Below are 19,438 nucleotides of genomic sequence, written 5' to 3'. Positions count from 1 at the left end.
ATGTCGATCAACTCGTCGCTCTCCATAGACTCCCAGCACCAGGTCAACCCGCTCGCCCACCAGCCGTCTCCCCATCCAGATACCTCGCTGGTCCACACCTCGCTGGTCCACACCTCCCACACCCACACCACCACCCGCTCCAACACTATCCCACGCCTCCAGCGCAGGGGCCTCCTCGCGTCGTGGGCGCTCTTGCCCGAGTACGAGGACGCTCGCGACTACCCCCAGTCCGCCAAGCACCTCATCACCTTCATCATCGCCCTCGCAGCCGTCACCGGCCCCATGGGCACCTCCATCATGTTGCCAGCCATCGACGACATCGTGCACACCCTCCACACCACCGACTCCATGGTCAACGTGTCGGTAGGAGTGTATCTCCTCTCGCTCGGAGTGTTTCCGTTGTGGTGGCTGGCGTTTAGCGAGAAATGGGGCCGTCGCTCGGTGTACATCATCCTGTTTGGCTTCTTCTTCGCGTTCTCGTTCGGCACCACCTATGCCCCCAACATCCTGGCGTTGATCGTGCTCCGGGTGCTCCAGGGCGGGTGTTCTGCCAGTGTGCAAGCGCTAGGCGCTGGCACCATTTCCGACGTGTTTGCGGTGGAGGAGCGCGGTACCGCAATGGGCTACTACTACCTAGGGCCGTTGTGTGGGCCGTTCCTCGCGCCCATTCTTGGTGGGGTGCTATCGCAGGTGTGGGGGTGGCGTGCCACCCAGTGGTTCTTGGTGATCTTTTCTGGCGTCAACTTCGTGCTAATTGTGTTTGCGCTTCCTGAGACATTGCGTAAAAATGATAATTTTGCAGCAGTTCGCGAGTTGTTGAGACAGCAGCAGGCGGAGGCAGAGGACGAGAAGGAGGAGGACTCCGGGAAGACTTCTCACGAGGGGTCTCTGAACTTCCAAGAGAACTCTGGCAAGACTTCTCACGAGAATGCCCACAAGAATGTTGAGCACAACGAGAATTCCCAGAACAACGATGAGAACTCCCACCACTCCCATCTCCCTCTTTCTTCCGACCAGATCGAACGTATCGCCTCCCACTTGTCCCGCATCTCCACCCGCCACTCCGTCTACGAAGACGCCCCCATCGGCGACCCCGTCATGCCCTCGCTCTCTAAGTACACCACCAACCGCTCGTCATACTCCCGCAAGGTGTTCAACGAGTTGATGGAAGAGGAGCTCAAAAAGTCCGCCAGCCAGTTGCCTCCAGACTCCCCCACCACCTGGCAGCGCTACCGCACCAACTGCTACGACTGCATCGTCAGACCCATCCATTCGTTGATCCTCCTCACCCACCCTCAGATCGCCTTGGTGTGCTCTGCATCCTCCATCTGCTTCGCTGCCATCTACTTCTTCAACATGACCATCTCCTACGAGTACGCACGCGAGCCCTACAAGTTCAGGGCCATCATCATCGGTTTGTTGTACATCCCCAACTCCGTCACCTACATCATTGCGTCCGTGATTGGCGGCCGCTGGAACGATCGCCTCTTGGCCAGGTACGCCCAGTCCCACAACAACCAACTAGATCCCGAGGCCAGACTCTCGTGGAACATCGTGGTGGCGTTTGTGTTGTACATGCCTGCGTGCTTGATTTTCGGGTGGACCCTCAAATACGGCCAGTTTTGGTTGGTGCCCTTGATCGGCACCGCCCTCTGCGGCTTTGCCTCCATGTTGTTGATTGGGGCCACTGTGACCTACTTGGTGGACTCTCTTCCCGGAAAAGGAGCCACTGGTGTTGCGTTGAACAACTTCCTCAGACAGATCTTGGCTGCGGTGGCCACCTTCATCGTGGAGCCGTTATTGGCATCGATTGGTCCAGGAATCTTGTTTTCCATCATCGCTGGCCTCATTTTGGTAGCTGGCCTGGCCTTGATAGTGGTCAAGCGGTACGGTACCTATTTCAGAGAGCACAATGACTTGGGAGCGTTGTACGATAAACTATAAACTTGGGGCTGCTTTTGATAGACCCCTCAAGCTGTAGCCCCAGGTTGGATCTCACATTTCGTTCGATTCATTGCCTGGTGCATTATTTATTTGGGTTTGTCCCTGGACATAAGGTTAAAATACACGGATTTTCTAGTTGTGGTGTAGCGTCTACATAAGCAGTTCGGTACTGCAATGGAGAAATTTTCAATATCTTCGTAAGCCCTCGATAATCCTTTATTTAATTGTCTATTTAATGATCTCGGTGATACTATCATATACAGGATTCAAGACTTTCGTTGATGGACGGGAAATATTAAGGATCGATAGAAGGATAAACTCCATAATCATTCAAGGCGTGGTGCACTCAGTTGAAGTCTGCTTTATTCTTCATTTTCCTGTAATACAAGTATCTCTTCAAATACGAAATCCACATTCACACCAACCGTCTTGAGCTCGTCCAATTGAGGTATTATAACATCGAGGAAATCCTGGAACAAAACCTTGTCTTTGACCTTTAATATTGGCTGGTCAGTGTCGGGATTGGTACCCACAGACGACAACAAAGTGCCAAAAAGATGCTTTTTCAACTGGGCCACTAACTTGGTAATTTCGTCGACACACCAATTAATCAAACCACTTGAATCGACCTTATCATTGCCATTTTTCTTCATTATAGGAGTAATCTTGCGATTGTACACCAAAACCGCTCTCTTGATCACGGAGATATTCACCACCACTAAATTGGAAAGATAGTTGACCACATCTATTTTGGTAGATCCCTGCACACCCACGATCAATCTGGTGACAGTTGTAGATAAATGATTGGACATAGCACTCAAATAGGATGAGATACCTTTCTCAAGTTGATTGAAACTTTCAAAGTAGACAATGATACTCTCGATCTCGTCCTCAGTAAGCTTGGCGATCTTGTGCTGCAAGTCAAAGATTAACCCTTGTTGGACCTTGACCTTTCTGTTATTGATTTTCAACTTGATCACATCAATAAGCAATTTGACTTCTTCGCTAGAAGCCTTGGTATTATTGGCAGAGTTGTTAGTGATTGCCGATTCAATGCTCTTCAACTTGCCTTCGATGTGGCCCAAGAACCCTACTGCCTGGTCATACTGGTTATGGGCTATTTCCACATCCACATCGTCAAGTTTGTCTTCCAAATTCTTCAAGTCGTTGAAGAAATGACCCTTGTCATTTACTATCTTTTTCTTTCCGTAATCATGAGATCTGTTTCTAGAATGTACCCTGGCAGATATATCTTGCAAAACACCATCACCGCTATTTCTCCAGTTACCACTTGATCTCTTTCCAGTGTCATCAATGGGCTCCATGGACCCAGAGTTCCTATAAGATTCTCTCAACTGTCTCTTTTCATCATTGGTGTCTACTGAATCTGCCTGCGCAGTCTTTCCTACCTTCATGAGTCTTTCCTGCTGTACCAACTCGTTCCTTCCTTTGTTGTATGCTTCTGTAATTTTGAGGAAATGGTCAAATCTGTCTGTTTGATACACATAACTGAGTGATTTTGATTTAATGTTGATGAGATATGACTTGTTATCATCGCTCTTGGCTGATGGTGGCTGTATTTGAATGAGCTCCACCTGACTCAATGGCAAACATTGTACTGCTTGTAACCTAGACTTAGTGGATGGTCCGCCTTCATGGGCACTCTTCTTGGTGGCCATTAACAACAAATCATTGAGGATAAATAAGTGAGTGGGTTTGATTGGTTTCCATGTACCAGCATTGATTTCTTGCCATCTCCCACTCTCTGCTATTACGTGTCTTCCTGGCAACGGTTGGATGTACTTGGAGGCACCCTCCACGTGCTTGAACAAGGACTGGAGTTCGTTGGCCCACATTTTCTCAAGCACCAAAATGGACGATCTGTCTCTCTTTTTCTTCAAGGCTTGTGCTTTCTGCTGGGAGCTGGCATCTGGACTCTCGAGGTCGAGTCTTCTCTGGGCCGACTCGCGAAAGTCATCCAAGACCTCGTATAACTCCTTTGTGGATACACGCAACTGGAGCAATTCCTCCTGGGTTTCCTTCAAGTCGTTGGTCAATTGCAAGATATTTTTCTGGTTCTGGTTGATATTGGACTTGATGTCTCGAGTGATGACGGTGTTCTGTTTAACCAAGAGCTTGTAGTAGTCGTCAATTTCCGAAGCTGTTCCCTGTGACAAGTCCCTGAAGATTTTGGCCTCGATGTTCGCAAATTCGTCCTTTTCGTCTACCAGGGCCAGATCCGAGGCATTGGTGGTAGTCTTGTGCAAGTGTGGAACTGGGGGAAGGTTGGAGATATCGAAGCCGGTAGTCAGCGAGAAAGAGCGTCCATGCTGCTGGGCAGAAGCCGAGGCGTGAATACTCAACCTTCTGGTGTTTTTACGGCTGGTGGCACCTGGAGCAGCAATTGCACCGTAGGGATTGGGCAACAGAAGGAGGTTCAGGTCATGGTCCTGGCCTGGTGCTGTCTGCTGGGAGTTTGCGTAGGGATTGTGGGTCTTTGTGGGGCCACCGTGCAGCCACGGGGCTCTACTCTGACGGTGTGTTTTCTTGTAGTCCATGGTGGGGAGGGAATGGTCTGGTGGGAGAGTAGATAATGATTGTGAGGAGGAATGGGCGTATTGGTTGGAGACACGTTGATTGAGATGTGTCGTTATTAGTATGACCAGCTATCTCTCGTCGATTGGGACGTCACGTTGATTCGTTCTCGTCGATTAGCTACGTTGAACGGATGTTTTGTTGAGTATGACAACTTGTTGATTCAGATCTGAATGGTTACCTAGATAGCTCAATTGGACAACACTTCTGGAGTACTTCTGCTAGCTGGCTTTGTGATAGGACTAGCGTAGTGCTTCGAATTCTGCTTCTCCGTGAATCTTCCGTGATTCTTCCGTGAATCTGATTTTGGTCTGTGTTTGGTGTTTAGCGTAGTATTCAGAGTCGTGGATGGTGATTCCGTGATTCGACCTATAGCACTACTTCTGGCTCTATATGGACTTCGGCTAGTACTTTCAGAGACGACAATTCTTCGTCTTCGTCAACCCACTGTAATACTGAAAGCCTCGTAACTCCTATGTTTCAGTAACGGTAACCTTTCTCTATCTTTCTCACGATCTCGTTACAGTTTCCACTTCAACTTTCGCGTGTTACCCGCACTACAAACTAACAACCAAACACCTCCACCACCACCATGTCGTTAACCAGCAACGAACTCAACTACTTGGTATGGCGCTACCTCCAGGAGTCTGGCTATGACTTGGCAGCTTACGCGCTCGACAAGCACTCCAGTTGTCTGGACTACGAAAGTGCCGCCAACCAGCACATCATCGACAAGTTCCGTCCTGGGTGCTTGGTGGAGTTGGTCCAGAAAGGTATCCTCTACTCGGTGGCACAGGAGGAAGCAGAGACTCACGGCAATGGCAGCAGCGAGCTGAACTTCTCGCTCTGGAAGGTGTTGATCAGCGAAGACGTCGCTAATGTTAGTGAAGAGACGGACTCGCCAGCACCGTTGACTCTCAAGTCGGCAGTGGCCAACGGCGACGTGGAGATGGCAGACGCTGCCGAAGACGCCCAGGAAGCTGCTGAAGACGTGCACGAGCCTGTGGCCTTCCACACGGCCGAAATCGTGCCAGAAATCAGGTTTGACGAGAGCTTGGTCGCAGATTGGCACCCCACCACCCCCGTGTTTGCCTACGGCAAACAGGACTCGGTGGCAGTGATCAACGCCATCAAGGACGGACGTGTGGCGGAGTCGGTGACGTTGAGCCACCCCCAGGTGTTGAACGACCGCAACGAAATAAACGTGGTGTCGTGGTCCCCCCAGGGCAATCTCATCATCACTGCCGGCATCAACGGCGAGCTCCGCGCTTGGTCGCCTGACGGCAAGCTCAAGAACATCGCCAACACGTTTAGTGGCGACATCTCGCCCGAGGACGCCATCCAGCTGCCCCCACCCTCGCTCATCTCCAGCTTGATCTGGAACCACAACGGCCAGTTGTTATTGTCGCTCGACTGCAACAATCAGGTCAGCCTCTGGGACGGCACCACTCTCAGCCTCATCAAGCAGATCAGGCCCCCCGAGGCGGCAGACTCCTCGTTAGTCATCGACGCCTGCTGGTTGGACGAAAACAAGTTTGCGGTGTCCACAACCAAGTTCTCGATCAAGATCTACTCCATCACTCACCAGCCGTTTGGCGGCTCTCCAGACGTCCACACCATGGGTTACCTCAACGGCCATGAAAACAGCATCTCCATCCTCAAGTTCAACCCCCAGTCCAAGCTCTTGGCCTCGTGCTCCGACTACAACTACGCCATCAAGGTGTGGAGCCGGGGCTCCTCGCAAGAATGCTTAGATTTGAACAAAAAGTCCGACCTTTACAAGAACCATACCTCGCCGTTGATCGACTTGCACTGGTTGTCCAAGCACCACGACGACAGCATCTTGCTCACGGTTTCCATGGACGGGGTGTTGAACATCTGGAACGCAAGCAACGGTAACAACTTGAAGAGTGTTGATTTGTTCAAGAACGAGGCCAACTTCAGAGTCGATGAAGACAGTCCTGTTTCCCACCGCCGCGACTTGTTAGTGTTCACCACTGCTCTCTCACCCGACCTCAAATTGTTGGCAGTAGGCGATGATCTTGGAAGAGTCACCGTGTGGGACCTTTCGCTTTCGGGACCTAAGGACCTCTTGCGGTGTCTAGGGATTTATCACTTTGAAGTCCAGGAGAACAAGGACGCAAAGGATGGCAATACTGGCATTTGTGACTTGAAATGGGACAGTAGCTCCAAGCATATATGTGTTTCTTACAAGGGCACTCAGAGTGTGATTTTCAAGTGGGACACGCCAACTAAAGAGTAGTACGCCACATCAATGGTGTGCTTGCCATACAAGAACCAAAGGTCAAAGAATTTAGATGTTACACTCTTATAATCTCAGCCATTTTCTTGAAGCTAGCCTAGAAAACCAAAGCAATGGAGATCCCTAGCGGGACAGGTCAGCAGTATAGGTTCATCAGAAACCCGGAGTGCAGAAACCCAGTCCCAGCACTTGAACGAGAAATTTCCACCAAGTGAAATCCGTCCAAAGAACCCTGGTAACTCCGGCTCTAATTGTTTTGGAGCTTTGGTTCGTGGGAAGGGCCAGAAAAATGTACCAATAGACCTAGAAGGGCTTCAACTCCAGCTAGGGCCCTGGTGAGTTTCGTCTCACAACGCTTGTTCACTTATAATGTATTATTAATAATTACGTAGAAATAAACTAACTGGTAGCGGTGGCGGCAGCAGCAGTGGCAGTTTCAGCTGCATTTTGGAGAAATGAACGTTTGGCCTGTGGAGAAGAGTTTGGAAACACGATGTCCATGTAACAGGTAAGCATGGAGATAACGGCAAACACGATTCTCAAAAGTGGAGGCTGCTGGACAGAGTCGTCAGAGGGGGCGTTGATAGGTTCGTTCAAGTACGATTGGACGGCCAAGAAGAAGGCGGACCACGACAATAACTTGTTTCTCATGAACATGGCGGCCATGGGCAACGATTGGGCGATCATACCCGAAGCTTCGGATCTCTTTTTAGCAGCAACATGCTTATATCTGGGGTTAGTACGGAATGGGGCTCAAGCACCACCACGGAGGGTCTTTCTCCACAGATGTCCACCATCGAGGTTCAGGGATCTCGGAGTCGACGACTATACTTCGTGAAGTACCAGTGACAATTGGTGACGAGCACCTGGAGAATCAGGCGGCAGGGCTCAGGGCTGAAGTAGTACTTACGGGACAACCAAGTCCTCTCTGATCTTTGGGGCCATTGTTGGTGTAGTTGTGGGTGGTGGTCGTTCTCGTTTTCGACGTTGAAAAATGCGCTGGGGTAGATCGCGCGAGGTGCGCCGCCAGCCACAAATAAATTAGTGAGGATTTAGTGGGAGTAGTGAGGAGGGTGGTGGTGGGAGTTGAGGAAGTGAAATCGGTTCCTCAAACCGTGACCCTTAATAGTCAATCATTCTATCATTCCATGCAACAATGCTAGTAGTGAAAGTGGCGAAAGCGGTGGAAGTAGTGCAAGTAGTGGAAGTTGTCTAAGTGACAGCGTCTTGTAGCCTATAGTGAGTGAAGGTAGTGCTAAAATGGGGAGGATATTTCCAGAGCGGCAGTAAACCTGTACATGAAGTGGTCTTAACGTGACTAGTGCCTCTACTACTGGAGCAGTGGAATTAGTGCTGACGGGAGCCCGAGGAGTAGTCAAAGTAGTTTTGACAGGTGCCTGCTGGAGCAGTGAAACTAGTCTTGTAGTCCTTCCCGTGGCCTACACTATCAACCCCGTACCCAACAAGTCTCTCTGCCCATAGTAGTGGGCCACTACCACCACAATCATATCAAGGGTTCCACGAGCCACTGGGTCAGTATTCTCGGTATTGGCACGGGAACAGAGCTTGCCAGCCTTCTTGCCCAAGTCTCGGATCACCGCCAACTCGCTGGCGTCCATGGAGCTGTCGATGCGGAGGAGCACCATCCAGACCCACTGTGACAAGTTGGCGTTGGCAGAAAGACTGAGCCACTTGGTGAAGTACACCACCAACTTGAACACGGTGGGACGGTCAATGGCGGTGTAGAAGTACGCCAATTGGGGAGGACTGGTATCGAGCACGTACTTGCGCCACTGGTTGGCTGTTTCGGGGACGTAGGGCGATGGAGGAGTCGTCTGGCGGTCGGGCACGATCACCAGCTTGAGGCTGGTGAAGGTATGGACGACGTTGTGGGCCCATTGCGACGCTACTGAGTCTGGAGATGACTCAAGCTGGTGAGTCTCGTATTGCTCTTGAATGTCGTTGTCGTACTGCTCATTGTTTGCATAATTCTGTGCTTCTTTCTCGTCTTCCCGTTCACCTTCTATCTCTTCCTGGTCGCCCGCGCCACGCTCTGGCCCGTCCTCCTCCTCGTCGTCGTCCTCTCTTGATCGCTTCGCTCTGTAGAACACCGACTGCTCCTGCTCCGCCTGGCGTCTTACCTCTCGCAAATACTCCTGAACAGGCGACCCTTCCTCCGATACCGGAAGTGCCTGTACCTGGCCATATCCACGCTCCAAGTCGTCCATAATGGTCTTGACTTCACAGGTGATTTGGCTACCTTTCTGACTAGTAAACCGCTGCGCGGCTTATCTCCTGCACACAATGCATAGTATTATCAACTCCCAAATCACTTCTATTCTACAACACCAGTAGATTCCACCACACACCACACCAGGGCCCCTGGATAATCACACCAGGAACACACTAGGTATATCCGGCCTATTTCAGCATCAATTGCCAGTTTTTTCTGTTCAATTGCGATTAACCAGTGCATAATTACCAGCGCTTATTGACTATTCTACTCACCACTCCCACTTCCACCACCTTCAATGGGCGCTCGATTGTCGCTTCTAGCTCCCTCGGCCCCAACCGTGGCAATCAGCTCCTATGTCGATATCCTCCAGTCGTTCCAGTACATCGATCTCCTCAACAATCCCCGGTTCCTCAAAACTATCCGTGCCATCGACAACTCCAATGGCAACCTCGTGATCATCAAGATCCTCATCAAGCCGTCGTCTACCCCTGGCGGGCTCCAGCTCGACCAGGTCATCGAGCTTCTCACCAAGCAGGCGTCACTCTTGGCCCAGTTCAACCACGTCTTGCCCTGGCACAAGCTCATCGAAACAGACCGTGCTGGCTACTTAATCAGACAGATGCTCAAGACAAACCTTTATGACAGGCTTTCCATCCGTCCCTTTCTCGAGCCCATCGAGAAGAAGTTCATGGTGTACCAGATGCTCAAAATCATCGAAGACTGCCACCGTCTAGGCATCCACCATGGAGATCTCAAGTTGGAGAATTTCGTCGTCACGTCATGGAACTGGCTCATGTTGAGTGATTTCGCCAGCTACACTAAACCCGTATACTTGCCTGAGGATAACCCCTCCCAGTTCTCGTTCTACTTTGACTCCTCCGATAGAAGAGTGTGTTACTTGGCCCCAGAACGCTTCTACAACTCGTCAAAAGAGTCAAGGGGCCAGACAATTAATGACGACGGACAATACGCCGGAAAGGACGGTTTGACGGACCAAATGGACCTTTTCAGCTTGGGGTGTGTGATTGCAGAACTATACTTGGATGGCGAACCAACCTTCACGTTGTCCCAACTCTTCAAATTCGTTAAGAGTGAATACAAGCCCGACTTAAGCACAATTCACGACAGCGAAATCAGGAGCTTGATAGAGGTGTTGATCCAACGCAACCCCAACAAAAGGCCGTCGGCTGAAGACTTATTGCATTCACTCCACCAAAAGTGCTTTCCACCGTTCTTTTACGACTTCTTGTACCAGTTCATGTCGGACTTGAACGACAACTCGTTGTATGAAATTCCACTGGGAAACTCGAGCATCTCAATCAATGATTTGAAAATAGACAAGATTTACCGGAGCTTTGATAAAATCGCCGAAGCTCTTGGCTTCGAATACGAAAGAGAGGAACAGGATAACGATTCTGCATTCGTCCCAATCAAGCTTAATTTACCGGGAATGCCTAACAATTATCACATCAAACCTTTTAATTTCTCCGAGAAACTGGGGCAAGCATCTCTCATAATTTTGGGTGTCATCTTCTCGTTGATGAGAAGCACCAAGCAGGTCTCATCAAAGATAAAAGCTTGTGAATTAATTGTGGCTTTCTCTGAACGGATTAATGATGAATGCAAGCTCGACCGTTCCATTCCTTATCTTAGTTCCTTACTCAACGAGTTTATTGAGGACTCATATCAGGCTTCCAACAATCAGAATACATCCACATTATCATCAAGGGTTGTATGTACTGCTTTAACAAGCATTACCACCTTGTTACTATCCTGCACTTACATCACACCTATCAACGTATTGATGTTCCCTGAATACCTACTCCCAAAGTTATCATCATTGATGGCTCTGAACTATCCATTAAAAGAGAAGGATACCATAAAAGTTACTTTAGCCAGCTGCTTACCATATCTAGCTAGTGTATCAAAAAAATTCTGGATGATGTCGAAGACTTTCAAGTCCGAGAACCATCTTGGTGCAAGCACAAATGAAGGAAACCAACAATTCTTGATAAATCAAGACTCAGCAAACCTACCTTCGTCAGGATTCACAATACCTAAGTCCCAACTAGATGCAGATTTTGAAAATCTTACATTTACTTTACTCACAGATTCCAACCCCGTGGTTAAGATTAGTCTCCTCAATAATGTCCTTCCCTTGTGTCAGTTTTTTGGGGTAGACAAGACTAATGACATCATATTGCCCCATTTAATCACCTATCTCAACGACCCCAACTTCCACTTAAGATTGGTCTTCTTGTCCTCGGTACTAAAGATCGGTCAGTACGTGGGGGTATTGTCGTTTGAGCAATATTTATTGCCATTGTTGATCCAAACATTGAGGGATCTGGAACAGTTCGTTGTTCTTAAAGTGCTCGAGATCTTTAATGAGTTTGTTCTGAATCGTTTAATTAATCCCAAGACCGAGTTTAATGCTTTGGAAATCTATAAGGAGTTATTGGTGAACTCCATTAACCTTTTATTACATCCCAATGAGTGGATCAGGCAGGCTGTTATGAATCTAATAATTTCCATAAGTGATAATTTGAGTGCTGCAGATCGTTATTGCTTTTTGTATCCTTTGATTAAAGGCTTTTTGAGCTACGATTTGTCTACCTTCACCTGGGATTCTTTATACCCATGTATAACAAAGCCTTTGTCAAGACAGGTGTATGATTTGGCAACCACCTGGTCTTTGAATGCAACTCCAAAATCATTATTCTGGCAACAAAAGAACTTCTCCACGTTATCTCAATTGAACTCCGCAAAGAAATCGGTTGTATCATTCACCAAGAATATGGGAAATTCTGTCTATTTGCCCAGACTAAATAGTGAAGTGGTATTTCCTCTTTCCAATGGTAACAAATCTTCAGTTCCCTTGTCTCCTGAAGACAAGCAATGGTTGATAAAGTTGAAATCTGTGGGCTTAGAAGATCGGGACCTCTGGAAAGTATTTGTCTTACGTGATTATATTTATCATGTATGCAGAAATGGACACGGAAAATCGAATTCTACCGACCTCAGTGGATTCAGTTCGTTATCAAATACTCAACTAGTTCCTAGGAACGTATTTTTTGATGTGTCTTATAAATCAGAGTCTTTGTCAGCAGGATCTAGAACAACAGAATCAAACGTGGAGCTGCTGATGAATCCCGATGATTCGATTTCCTTAAGAGATTTTGATTCTGGAAAAGGGATGTCAAATTTACTAATTTTACCCAACTTTGCTCGAGTTAAAGCATCAATTCAAACTGTGGAAGCAAATGTATTTGGTGAGCTAGAGATGAGCCACGACAGTAATGGAAACTCAAGCCATATTGGGCATCACAATGGAACACATGACTCCAATTCACATAAGGTTTTCAGTGTGAACAGCTCCAAAATTATCACAGTCAATCTTAAACATAGTTATACTGGATATAACCCCTTCATTTTGAATTATTTGAACAATCTTGAGTTTGAGCCCTCTTTGAACAACTTCTCTGAATTTGGCAATTTAGTGGGATCAGAGGTAAAATCAAAGCTCTCGAAAGAATCAGCTGAGCATTGGACACCAAAAGGAATATTGGTAACTCAAGTCAAGAGTACTCAAGCTGGCGGAGAAATAGACGGAGTAAACTGTGTTGAGGTATGCCCCACCTCAGAATTCTTCATTTCCGGGTCCGACAGTGGTCTTTTGAAAGTATGGAACACTGCCAAGCTTGAGAAGATAATTACTGTGTTGAATCCAAGCTTGACTGTTGACTTGAAATCTTCAATCACTAGCATCAGATTTCTTCCTAATCGATTTGTGTTCTCAGTGACCACTGTTGATGGAATTACCCGTTTATACAGAGTTGATGTGATTCGAAATAAGGCCAAGAAGATTACTAAATTCTCCAAGTTGACGATAATTCGAAAGTTTGAGTTAGATGTTGACACCGATGGATACATTCTCAAAAGCGATTTCTTGGTTAACGATAAGCAATCATTGATGGTTGGAATCACCTCGTGTTCGAAAATAGTTGGATATGATATCATCAGACTGGAAAAATCTTTTGAAGTGCAGAATCCTTTGATTCATGGTCTGACTACCACCTTCATGTTTCAAGAGAAAAATATGTGGCTATTGGTGGGGACAAGCAAAGGTGTGCTCAGTTTGTGGGATATCAGGTTCCACCTCTTGGTGAAGAGCTGGAAGGTCCAATTGAAACAGCCAGATGATACATTCCGAAACACCCCTTTTGCAATCAGGAAATTGATTGCGCTTCCTAAGAGCTACCAACTTGGTACCCAGTCGGAGGCCAGCTATTTTGCCATGATTGGCGGTAGTGGCGAATCGGACATTACAGTATGGGAGGTGCCAGCATTTGAGTGCAAGCAAGTTTTCAGCTCACAGGTAGAAACGCCATACGTCAAGAATTATTCGTTGATCGAAATCAGTAATGACACTCAAGATTACACCATTGACAGTATTCTCGAATCGCTCGAGATCGAATTTGCCACTAATGATCCTTTCGAAAACGAAAATACTCCAGACAATAAGAGCTTCACTGCGTTCAAGTACATGGCGAGCCAAAGTCATGGGTACTTCTTGAGCTCGACGTGGAATCAGCGCTTGATCCTCTGGAACCTCACCAGCATTGCAGATTCAGTTTCCGTCAACTGTGAGTACGAGACCAAATTCATAAGCAATACCTTCAAGCGACAGACGTTGACGTTGGTCAATGAGATGTTTGAGAAAAAGAAGGAGCCCGTCAAGTCAGGTTACAAGAAGGAAGCCTATGGGTTGGAGGAGGTCTCCAGCAACCAGATAGATGCTGTGCGGACCAACCAGGACATGGTCACCGACTTGGGAATTCTCACCAGGCCATTCGAGATGGCGGTGTCTGTGGACCGAAACGGGTGTATCAATGTGTACAAGTGATCAGGAAGAAGAGAAAGTAAGAAGATAAGGATAATTGAGAGAATTCAAACCACACAGTTGTGGATATTTGTATTCAACTTCAGCACGAAGCTCTGTGACAATATGGATCAATACTGATAAACCCCAAATTTCAGTAATTAATTAATGAAGAGATGTTTGCATAATGTAGTCAACTAGCAAAACCGCGAGAATTTGTAGGAACAATCGTAATGGTGCCTCTCGCTATGGAGTCTCTGATTCTAGCGAAACAGCCACACTTGACTGGATCACTAGCACTTGGCCATATTGTCACAAGCTTTTCACTTTCCCGACATGCCTTTGTGTACGATTCCCCACATTCTGGTACGCCTCAACGGTTGTAGTCCTTTGTTAGGAGATGTCCGAAACCCTAACCACTCTGGTGGCACCAGGTCGTGTTCGTATAATCGCCTGATGTCCCAACTCTGGTTCTTCACAGCGGGTGCCTATTACAGCCTCCAGTTGTTCCGAACCGCCCGTGACTCTTGTGGTGACTCTGTCAAATTGGCCAATTTGTGCGGGCCTCAACAGCGCCACGAGCTCTGCCTCCAGATGGCCAGATGTTCGGGTGTTGTGTAGCCGCCGCTATCGCCAGACGACCAGCAAGCGCCAATCACCAATCCAGCCAGTCAAGTGCAAGAACCATACCGCAGGGCCAGACTCTCCTAGCCGTTGTGGGCCTTTTGGAGAACCAGAAAAGCTCAACCAGGACAAGACAAAGCGAGCAGTAGCTCCACCAGGGCCAACAAGCCGTGCTGAGCTACTCTTTGGTGGTCTAGTGCTCGTTTATGGTTCCCTCTGGATGGTTTTCTTTAGCTATTTGCCCGACTGTTCTGGCAGAAATTTGCATTTGCTGCCAGATCTTTGCAACATTTCGTCCCCACATCGCGCCCCCACGGCTCATCATATAAATATCGCCGTTGCGCTGAATTTACCACCACCAACATGTTTGACGATAAAAAAGGATTGGAAATCGCCTTAGAAGAGGCCAGAAAAGGTACGTGGAGACCATGGAGGTCATAGTGTCTAGATCCACGGTGCCAGTACTTCTGAAAAGCGAAAAGTCTGCCATTAATGCTGGAGCAGAGTGGCCAGGCGCGTGAGCCAGTACTAACCCCAGGATATCAAGAAGGTGGAGTGCCTATCGGAGGAGCCTTGATCAGCGAGGATGGCACTATCTTGGGCCGTGGCCACAACCAGCGGTTCCAGAAGAACTCGGCCATTTTGCACGGTGAAATGGACACCTTGGAGAACGCAGGCAGATTGCCAGGAAAGGCCTACAAGAACTGCACCATGTACACCACTTTGTCTCCTTGCAATATGTGCTCCGGTGCCTGTATCATGTACGGTGTCAAGAGAGTGGTGCTCGGAGAGAACGAGACTTTCCAGGGTGCCGAAGAGTTGTTGAGATCTCAGGGCATCGAGGTGGTCAACTTGAACAACGAAGAGTGCAAGGAGTTGATGAGAAAGTTTATCGCAGAGAGACCACAGGACTGGTACGAAGACATCGGCGAGTAGGTAGTTAATAGACATAGGACAGTGCAACCAGTAGAGGGTATATCAGGTTTAGAATCGGCTAGTAGAGGAAAAAGACATCAGTAGGAGACTTCAGATGAGATTCTATGTATTCTAGTGGGATTCACTGCTAGCAAATTGTTCTGAGAAAGGTAACAGACGGCAAAACTTTCCATCACCTGGATTGACTCTTTCGAGTCTGGGAAGCTACCGGATCGCATAAAATCTGAGATGAGTGCGAAGACCACTCCTAGTGAATGACATAACCAAGTTGCATCACTGGATCAACGACCACATCCTCGACTTCTACCGAGAGACCCCGACTTAAGTGATTGCATTCAGACTTCATTCTAGGTGGTCCATTAACAAATTCACCTACTTCATCACATCGTTGGCACATGAAGAGACTGAGAGATGACTCCGAGCCACAATCGTTAGAGCCCACTGGGCCCACCATTCCTCCTATTGCTGGAGCACCAATTCAGTGTCCCGACTGTCTCGCACATTTCACCGACTATGCCTCATTCGAGTTACATGTCTACAACCACAACTTCACATGTCATGAATGCAACAAGTCGTTTCCTTCCAAGGCATTCCTCAACCTCCATATTGATGAGAACCACAATCCGTTCCTTAAGATCAAGCAGGAGCGAGGAGAGAAGATATTCAAGTGCTTCTTGTATTCCCAAGATGGGTGTACGAAAGTATGCTCTTCTCCAAAGAAGAGACGCTTACACATGATCGACAAGCACGGATACCCCAAGACGTTCCACTTTGAGGTCGTTAACCGGGGAATGAAGTGATGTGTAGAGGAGCATATCATGCCACTTTGAAGTCATTAATCAGAGCCTGAAGTGAAGGGAGAAGGATCAGTGATAATTTTAACCGATAAGATTCAACCGATGGTAGGTTGTAGCCTGATCGGAGTGCAGGTGTTTAAATGGTCACTCAGGTTCGCCGCATTAGCAGAAGACCCAATGGCCAATCAACTAGAGTCCGTAAGATACCCTGGAGGTGGAAGACTTTACTGGACAGAAAATTACAGATACATAAGTATAGCTTACCCGATTATCCACACAAAGAAAGTCAAAAAGTACAATTGGGGGTCCTTTTCGTAAATCCAAGATCAAAGAAAACCATTGGTTGGTCAGCAAACCATGTATCTTAATTAAAATCTGAATTATGGGATAAATTCTGGAGAGCATGCTACATTCCCGTGGTACTATATCAGATGGTCTGTAAATATTATTCCAGAATATCTATTAATACATGCTATCACGACTTCCAATCATGAATCTAATATTATGTCCTGTCAGTTGAAACATGATTGATGCTTTAAGCCCAAATTGGAGTGGCGTCAATTGATGTAAAATATGCCTATTTCTGCAAAAATTCTGATTATAAATGTAGACTGCTTCGCTTAACCAGCAGGCTGGACCATTCGAAGACGGAGTTTGTTATAGGAAAAGTGACTATTGACTTGTAAAACCCGAAGACTTCTGTCTTAAGATCCAATAAACCAAAATCTATCCTCGAAGTTGAGGGGCATTTCTAAAAATGAATACTGCTTCTTCTTCTCTCAGTGGCGGTTTATCAGTTGCCCCAAATACTTGAATTGCTCAAGGATACTCAACTGCAGTAACTGGAAATTAAATTCTTAAGCATTGAAGAACAATTGTTCTTCATTATCAATATCTTGCCCTATTGTCAGAATTTTCTGAAAGAGTTTGGCTTGAAGACTGACTGACTTTTCCTATGGTATCATTGGATTGATTCTTTTGGTGGACATTAATTTTTCCAAACCAGAATGGACCACTCAAAGGAATACTGGGAGATATTCTCAACCCATTAGCTGGTTCAATTTTATTACCAGGAGTAATATTAAAATGACATTCACCCGGTGAAATCCTTCTCAATTAGTCAATTAGAAGTTTAATCTAGGGATTCACAGCAGGCGTCCCTTCGACCTTCCGCTTCTTCCTCGACATCACCACTGGTCCTCGCTTCAACTGCGCCAACACCCGGTCGTCAAACACACACCCACACGCCGGGCACTTGCCTGTATCAGGAATGACACTCATAATGCAAAGACACACCGAACAAACGTACCCCAAGTCCACCGATTTGCCAGTGATGAAGCAACTGGCGCGGTAGTTGACGTTGGAGTTGGTGGGAAGGATGATGTACGGACGGATGGATGGCTCCACGAAGAACGCCGTCGAGAGCACCTGAATAATGGCCTTTGGGTCGTCGATGTGGAGATAGATGCCATCGGTGGCGTCGGCAGCTTGCTGGAGGTACGACGAGTTCTTGGTGCCCAATTTGGCCACATCGATAGACAACTTCATTTTCTGGGCCGTGAAGATCGAGTTCATAATGGGAATGTACTTGATGTCGTCCTCGTCGTTGGCGGAAACGATCAAGATCCGGGCTTTCATCAACGACACGCTGTTGGCGGCAGTTCCGCTGGCGGCAGCGCCACTGCCGCCTGCAGCGTTGCTGGACGCCTTCATGTTGGTGGTGGAGTTGATGGCAGATGCTGTTGTGGTGGAAATGGATTGGTCAAGTGTCAGCATACGGTTGGTGTAGGTCAACGCCATGCTGAGGGCGCCTGAGAGCGCCGATTTGTGAGTGTCTGTGGCCAGCACCTCCTTCAAGCACTGATTCAACTCTTCCAATACAGCCTCGTCCACCACCCTGAACTGTCTGTACATTTCTTTGGACACCAAACCGGGCGATGGCTCTCTGTCGACGTCTTCCTCTCTGGTTCGGATTTCGTCGTACACCTTGCCTGGATTGGGATACAAGAACTTGGAGCCCTGAGGACCGCTGGCTATGAACGCCACCTGGTTGGAATTGTTCAACGAAAGGTGAGCATTCATGAACACGAGAAGCGACTTGGTGATCTCGTTGATGGAGATCTGGTCTTTGATGTTGTACCAACTGGCAGGCGAGAGATCAAGAATGACGGTGAGAAGCGACGGATCGTCGTTGGACGAATCTACCGACTCTGTGAATACTCTGTCGGAGATGGCATCCATAGTAGGCTGGCGGTTATAGTAGGTGGGCTGCGCTTTGCAAGTAGTGGTAGTGGCTAGCGCGGTAGTGGTAGTGGCTAGCGCGGTAGTGGTAGTGGCTAGCGCGGTAGTGGTAGTGGCTAGCGCGATAGGGCGAGTGGTGGGGCTAGGAATTAGCGAGAACGGGCCAAAGTGCGAATACCCATTCCAGAAGCCTTCCAGAAGCCTTCCAGAAGCCACCTTCTACAACTCACTTCTTTTTGGATACAAATGGTGCTAATGATGAAATTGAGCAAATCTACCCAGGTAGAAGCGAACCGAATTGCCTCAATGGAGAATATTTTGTTATTTCAAGACGACCACAAGATGCGCGCTGCTTTTCAAGTATTGTCAGTGTTTATGATACTGCTCCTTGTAAAGGTACTACAAATGATTATGAATGCTCTCCGAATTTTAAGTCTTCCAAAAATGACAAAAATGAATGTGTTCCAGATATGCCAAAAATTGCTGCTGAGTGTAAGGAATCTGGTAGTTCAGCACTATTTTTGTGGGCCAAGCAAAAGCGGTTCAGAAACAAATGTCTGGGTAAAAACCATTTATTTCAGCACAGGTTCGTGTGCTCTAGGTTGGGTAGCGGCGATAGTAATGATACGCTTCTCCGGATTAAGTCGTCATTCACTAGGTTAGAAGATCAGATCAAAGATTTTGCCTTTTTGAAAGAGGGTGAAGGATTTGGGGCTGAAAACATGATTTTAATCACAAGAAACGGGAGTGCATATTCTTCGAATGATGGAGGTATTAACTTAAACAAGGTTCCAGTTCCAGATAATATCAAATCTTTCTATGTGGGTCATGTACCTGGTCAAGTAATCTTGGTTACAAATACGACTACGATATACACTTCTCTTGATGCTGGGAATACATTTACTAGGAAGCAGACTCCT

General features: G+C 47.5%; 9 protein-coding genes across 9 annotated transcripts; 5 read left to right on the top strand and 4 right to left on the bottom strand.

The window, feature by feature from the left end:
- QDR3 (Qdr3p) lies at positions 1-1,944 on the top strand (the record flags this gene model as incomplete). Its single annotated transcript, XM_020209102.1, has 2 exons — positions 1-804; positions 928-1,944. 2 exons carry the CDS (start codon positions 1-3, stop codon positions 1,942-1,944), a joined length of 1,821 nt encoding a protein of 606 aa, XP_020066958.1.
- Positions 1,945-2,306: 362 nt separating this feature from the next.
- On the bottom strand, positions 2,307-4,502 carry EXO84 (exocyst subunit; the record flags this gene model as incomplete). The annotated part of the gene is made up of 1 exon (XM_020206449.1): positions 2,307-4,502. One exon carries the CDS (start codon positions 4,500-4,502, stop codon positions 2,307-2,309), a length of 2,196 nt encoding a protein of 731 aa, XP_020066957.1.
- A 629-nt stretch (positions 4,503-5,131) lies between these two features.
- On the top strand, positions 5,132-6,802 carry CANTADRAFT_3897 (uncharacterized protein; the record flags this gene model as incomplete). Its single annotated transcript, XM_020208777.1, has 1 exon — positions 5,132-6,802. One exon carries the CDS (start codon positions 5,132-5,134, stop codon positions 6,800-6,802), a length of 1,671 nt encoding a protein of 556 aa, XP_020066956.1.
- A 399-nt stretch (positions 6,803-7,201) lies between these two features.
- Positions 7,202-7,747, bottom strand: CANTADRAFT_87794 (uncharacterized protein; the record flags this gene model as incomplete). The annotated part of the gene is made up of 2 exons (XM_020211384.1): positions 7,202-7,532; positions 7,713-7,747. 2 exons carry the CDS (start codon positions 7,745-7,747, stop codon positions 7,202-7,204), a joined length of 366 nt encoding a protein of 121 aa, XP_020066955.1.
- A 494-nt stretch (positions 7,748-8,241) lies between these two features.
- CANTADRAFT_45225 (uncharacterized protein) lies at positions 8,242-9,030 on the bottom strand (the record flags this gene model as incomplete). Its single annotated transcript, XM_020209187.1, has 2 exons — positions 8,242-8,717; positions 8,823-9,030. The coding sequence occupies 2 exons, from the start codon at positions 9,028-9,030 to the stop codon at positions 8,242-8,244; spliced, it is 684 nt and encodes a 227-aa protein (XP_020066954.1).
- A 303-nt stretch (positions 9,031-9,333) lies between these two features.
- Positions 9,334-13,944, top strand: VPS15 (ubiquitin-binding serine/threonine protein kinase; the record flags this gene model as incomplete). The annotated part of the gene is made up of 1 exon (XM_020211383.1): positions 9,334-13,944. The coding sequence occupies one exon, from the start codon at positions 9,334-9,336 to the stop codon at positions 13,942-13,944; it is 4,611 nt and encodes a 1,536-aa protein (XP_020066953.1).
- Positions 13,945-14,592: 648 nt separating this feature from the next.
- Positions 14,593-15,582, top strand: FCA1 (cytosine deaminase). Its single transcript, XM_020207166.1, has one exon. It carries the CDS (start codon positions 15,037-15,039, stop codon positions 15,478-15,480), a length of 444 nt encoding a protein of 147 aa, XP_020066952.1. The 5' UTR covers positions 14,593-15,036; the 3' UTR covers positions 15,481-15,582.
- Positions 15,583-15,875: 293 nt separating this feature from the next.
- On the top strand, positions 15,876-16,280 carry CANTADRAFT_19438 (uncharacterized protein; the record flags this gene model as incomplete). The annotated part of the gene is made up of 1 exon (XM_020206448.1): positions 15,876-16,280. One exon carries the CDS (start codon positions 15,876-15,878, stop codon positions 16,278-16,280), a length of 405 nt encoding a protein of 134 aa, XP_020066951.1.
- A 1,134-nt stretch (positions 16,281-17,414) lies between these two features.
- CANTADRAFT_19437 (TFIIH/NER complex subunit) lies at positions 17,415-18,700 on the bottom strand (the record flags this gene model as incomplete). Its single annotated transcript, XM_020206447.1, has 2 exons — positions 17,415-18,634; positions 18,697-18,700. The coding sequence occupies 2 exons, from the start codon at positions 18,698-18,700 to the stop codon at positions 17,415-17,417; spliced, it is 1,224 nt and encodes a 407-aa protein (XP_020066950.1).
- Between the last annotated feature and the right edge of the window lie 738 nt (positions 18,701-19,438).

The sequence above is a fragment of the Suhomyces tanzawaensis genome, assembly GCF_001661415.1.
Source record: "Suhomyces tanzawaensis NRRL Y-17324 unplaced genomic scaffold CANTAscaffold_1, whole genome shotgun sequence".
Lineage (NCBI taxonomy): Eukaryota > Fungi > Ascomycota > Pichiomycetes > Serinales > Debaryomycetaceae > Suhomyces > Suhomyces tanzawaensis.
The sequence above is the reverse complement of the archived record's forward strand: the minus strand, read 5'-3'. Positions and strand labels throughout refer to the sequence as shown.

Bases quoted from the DNA above. Each gene is read 5' to 3' on its own strand.
- FCA1 (XM_020207166.1), top strand. From the start codon at position 15,037: ATGCTGGAGCAGAGTGGCCAGGCGCGTGAGCCAGTACTAACCCCAGGA.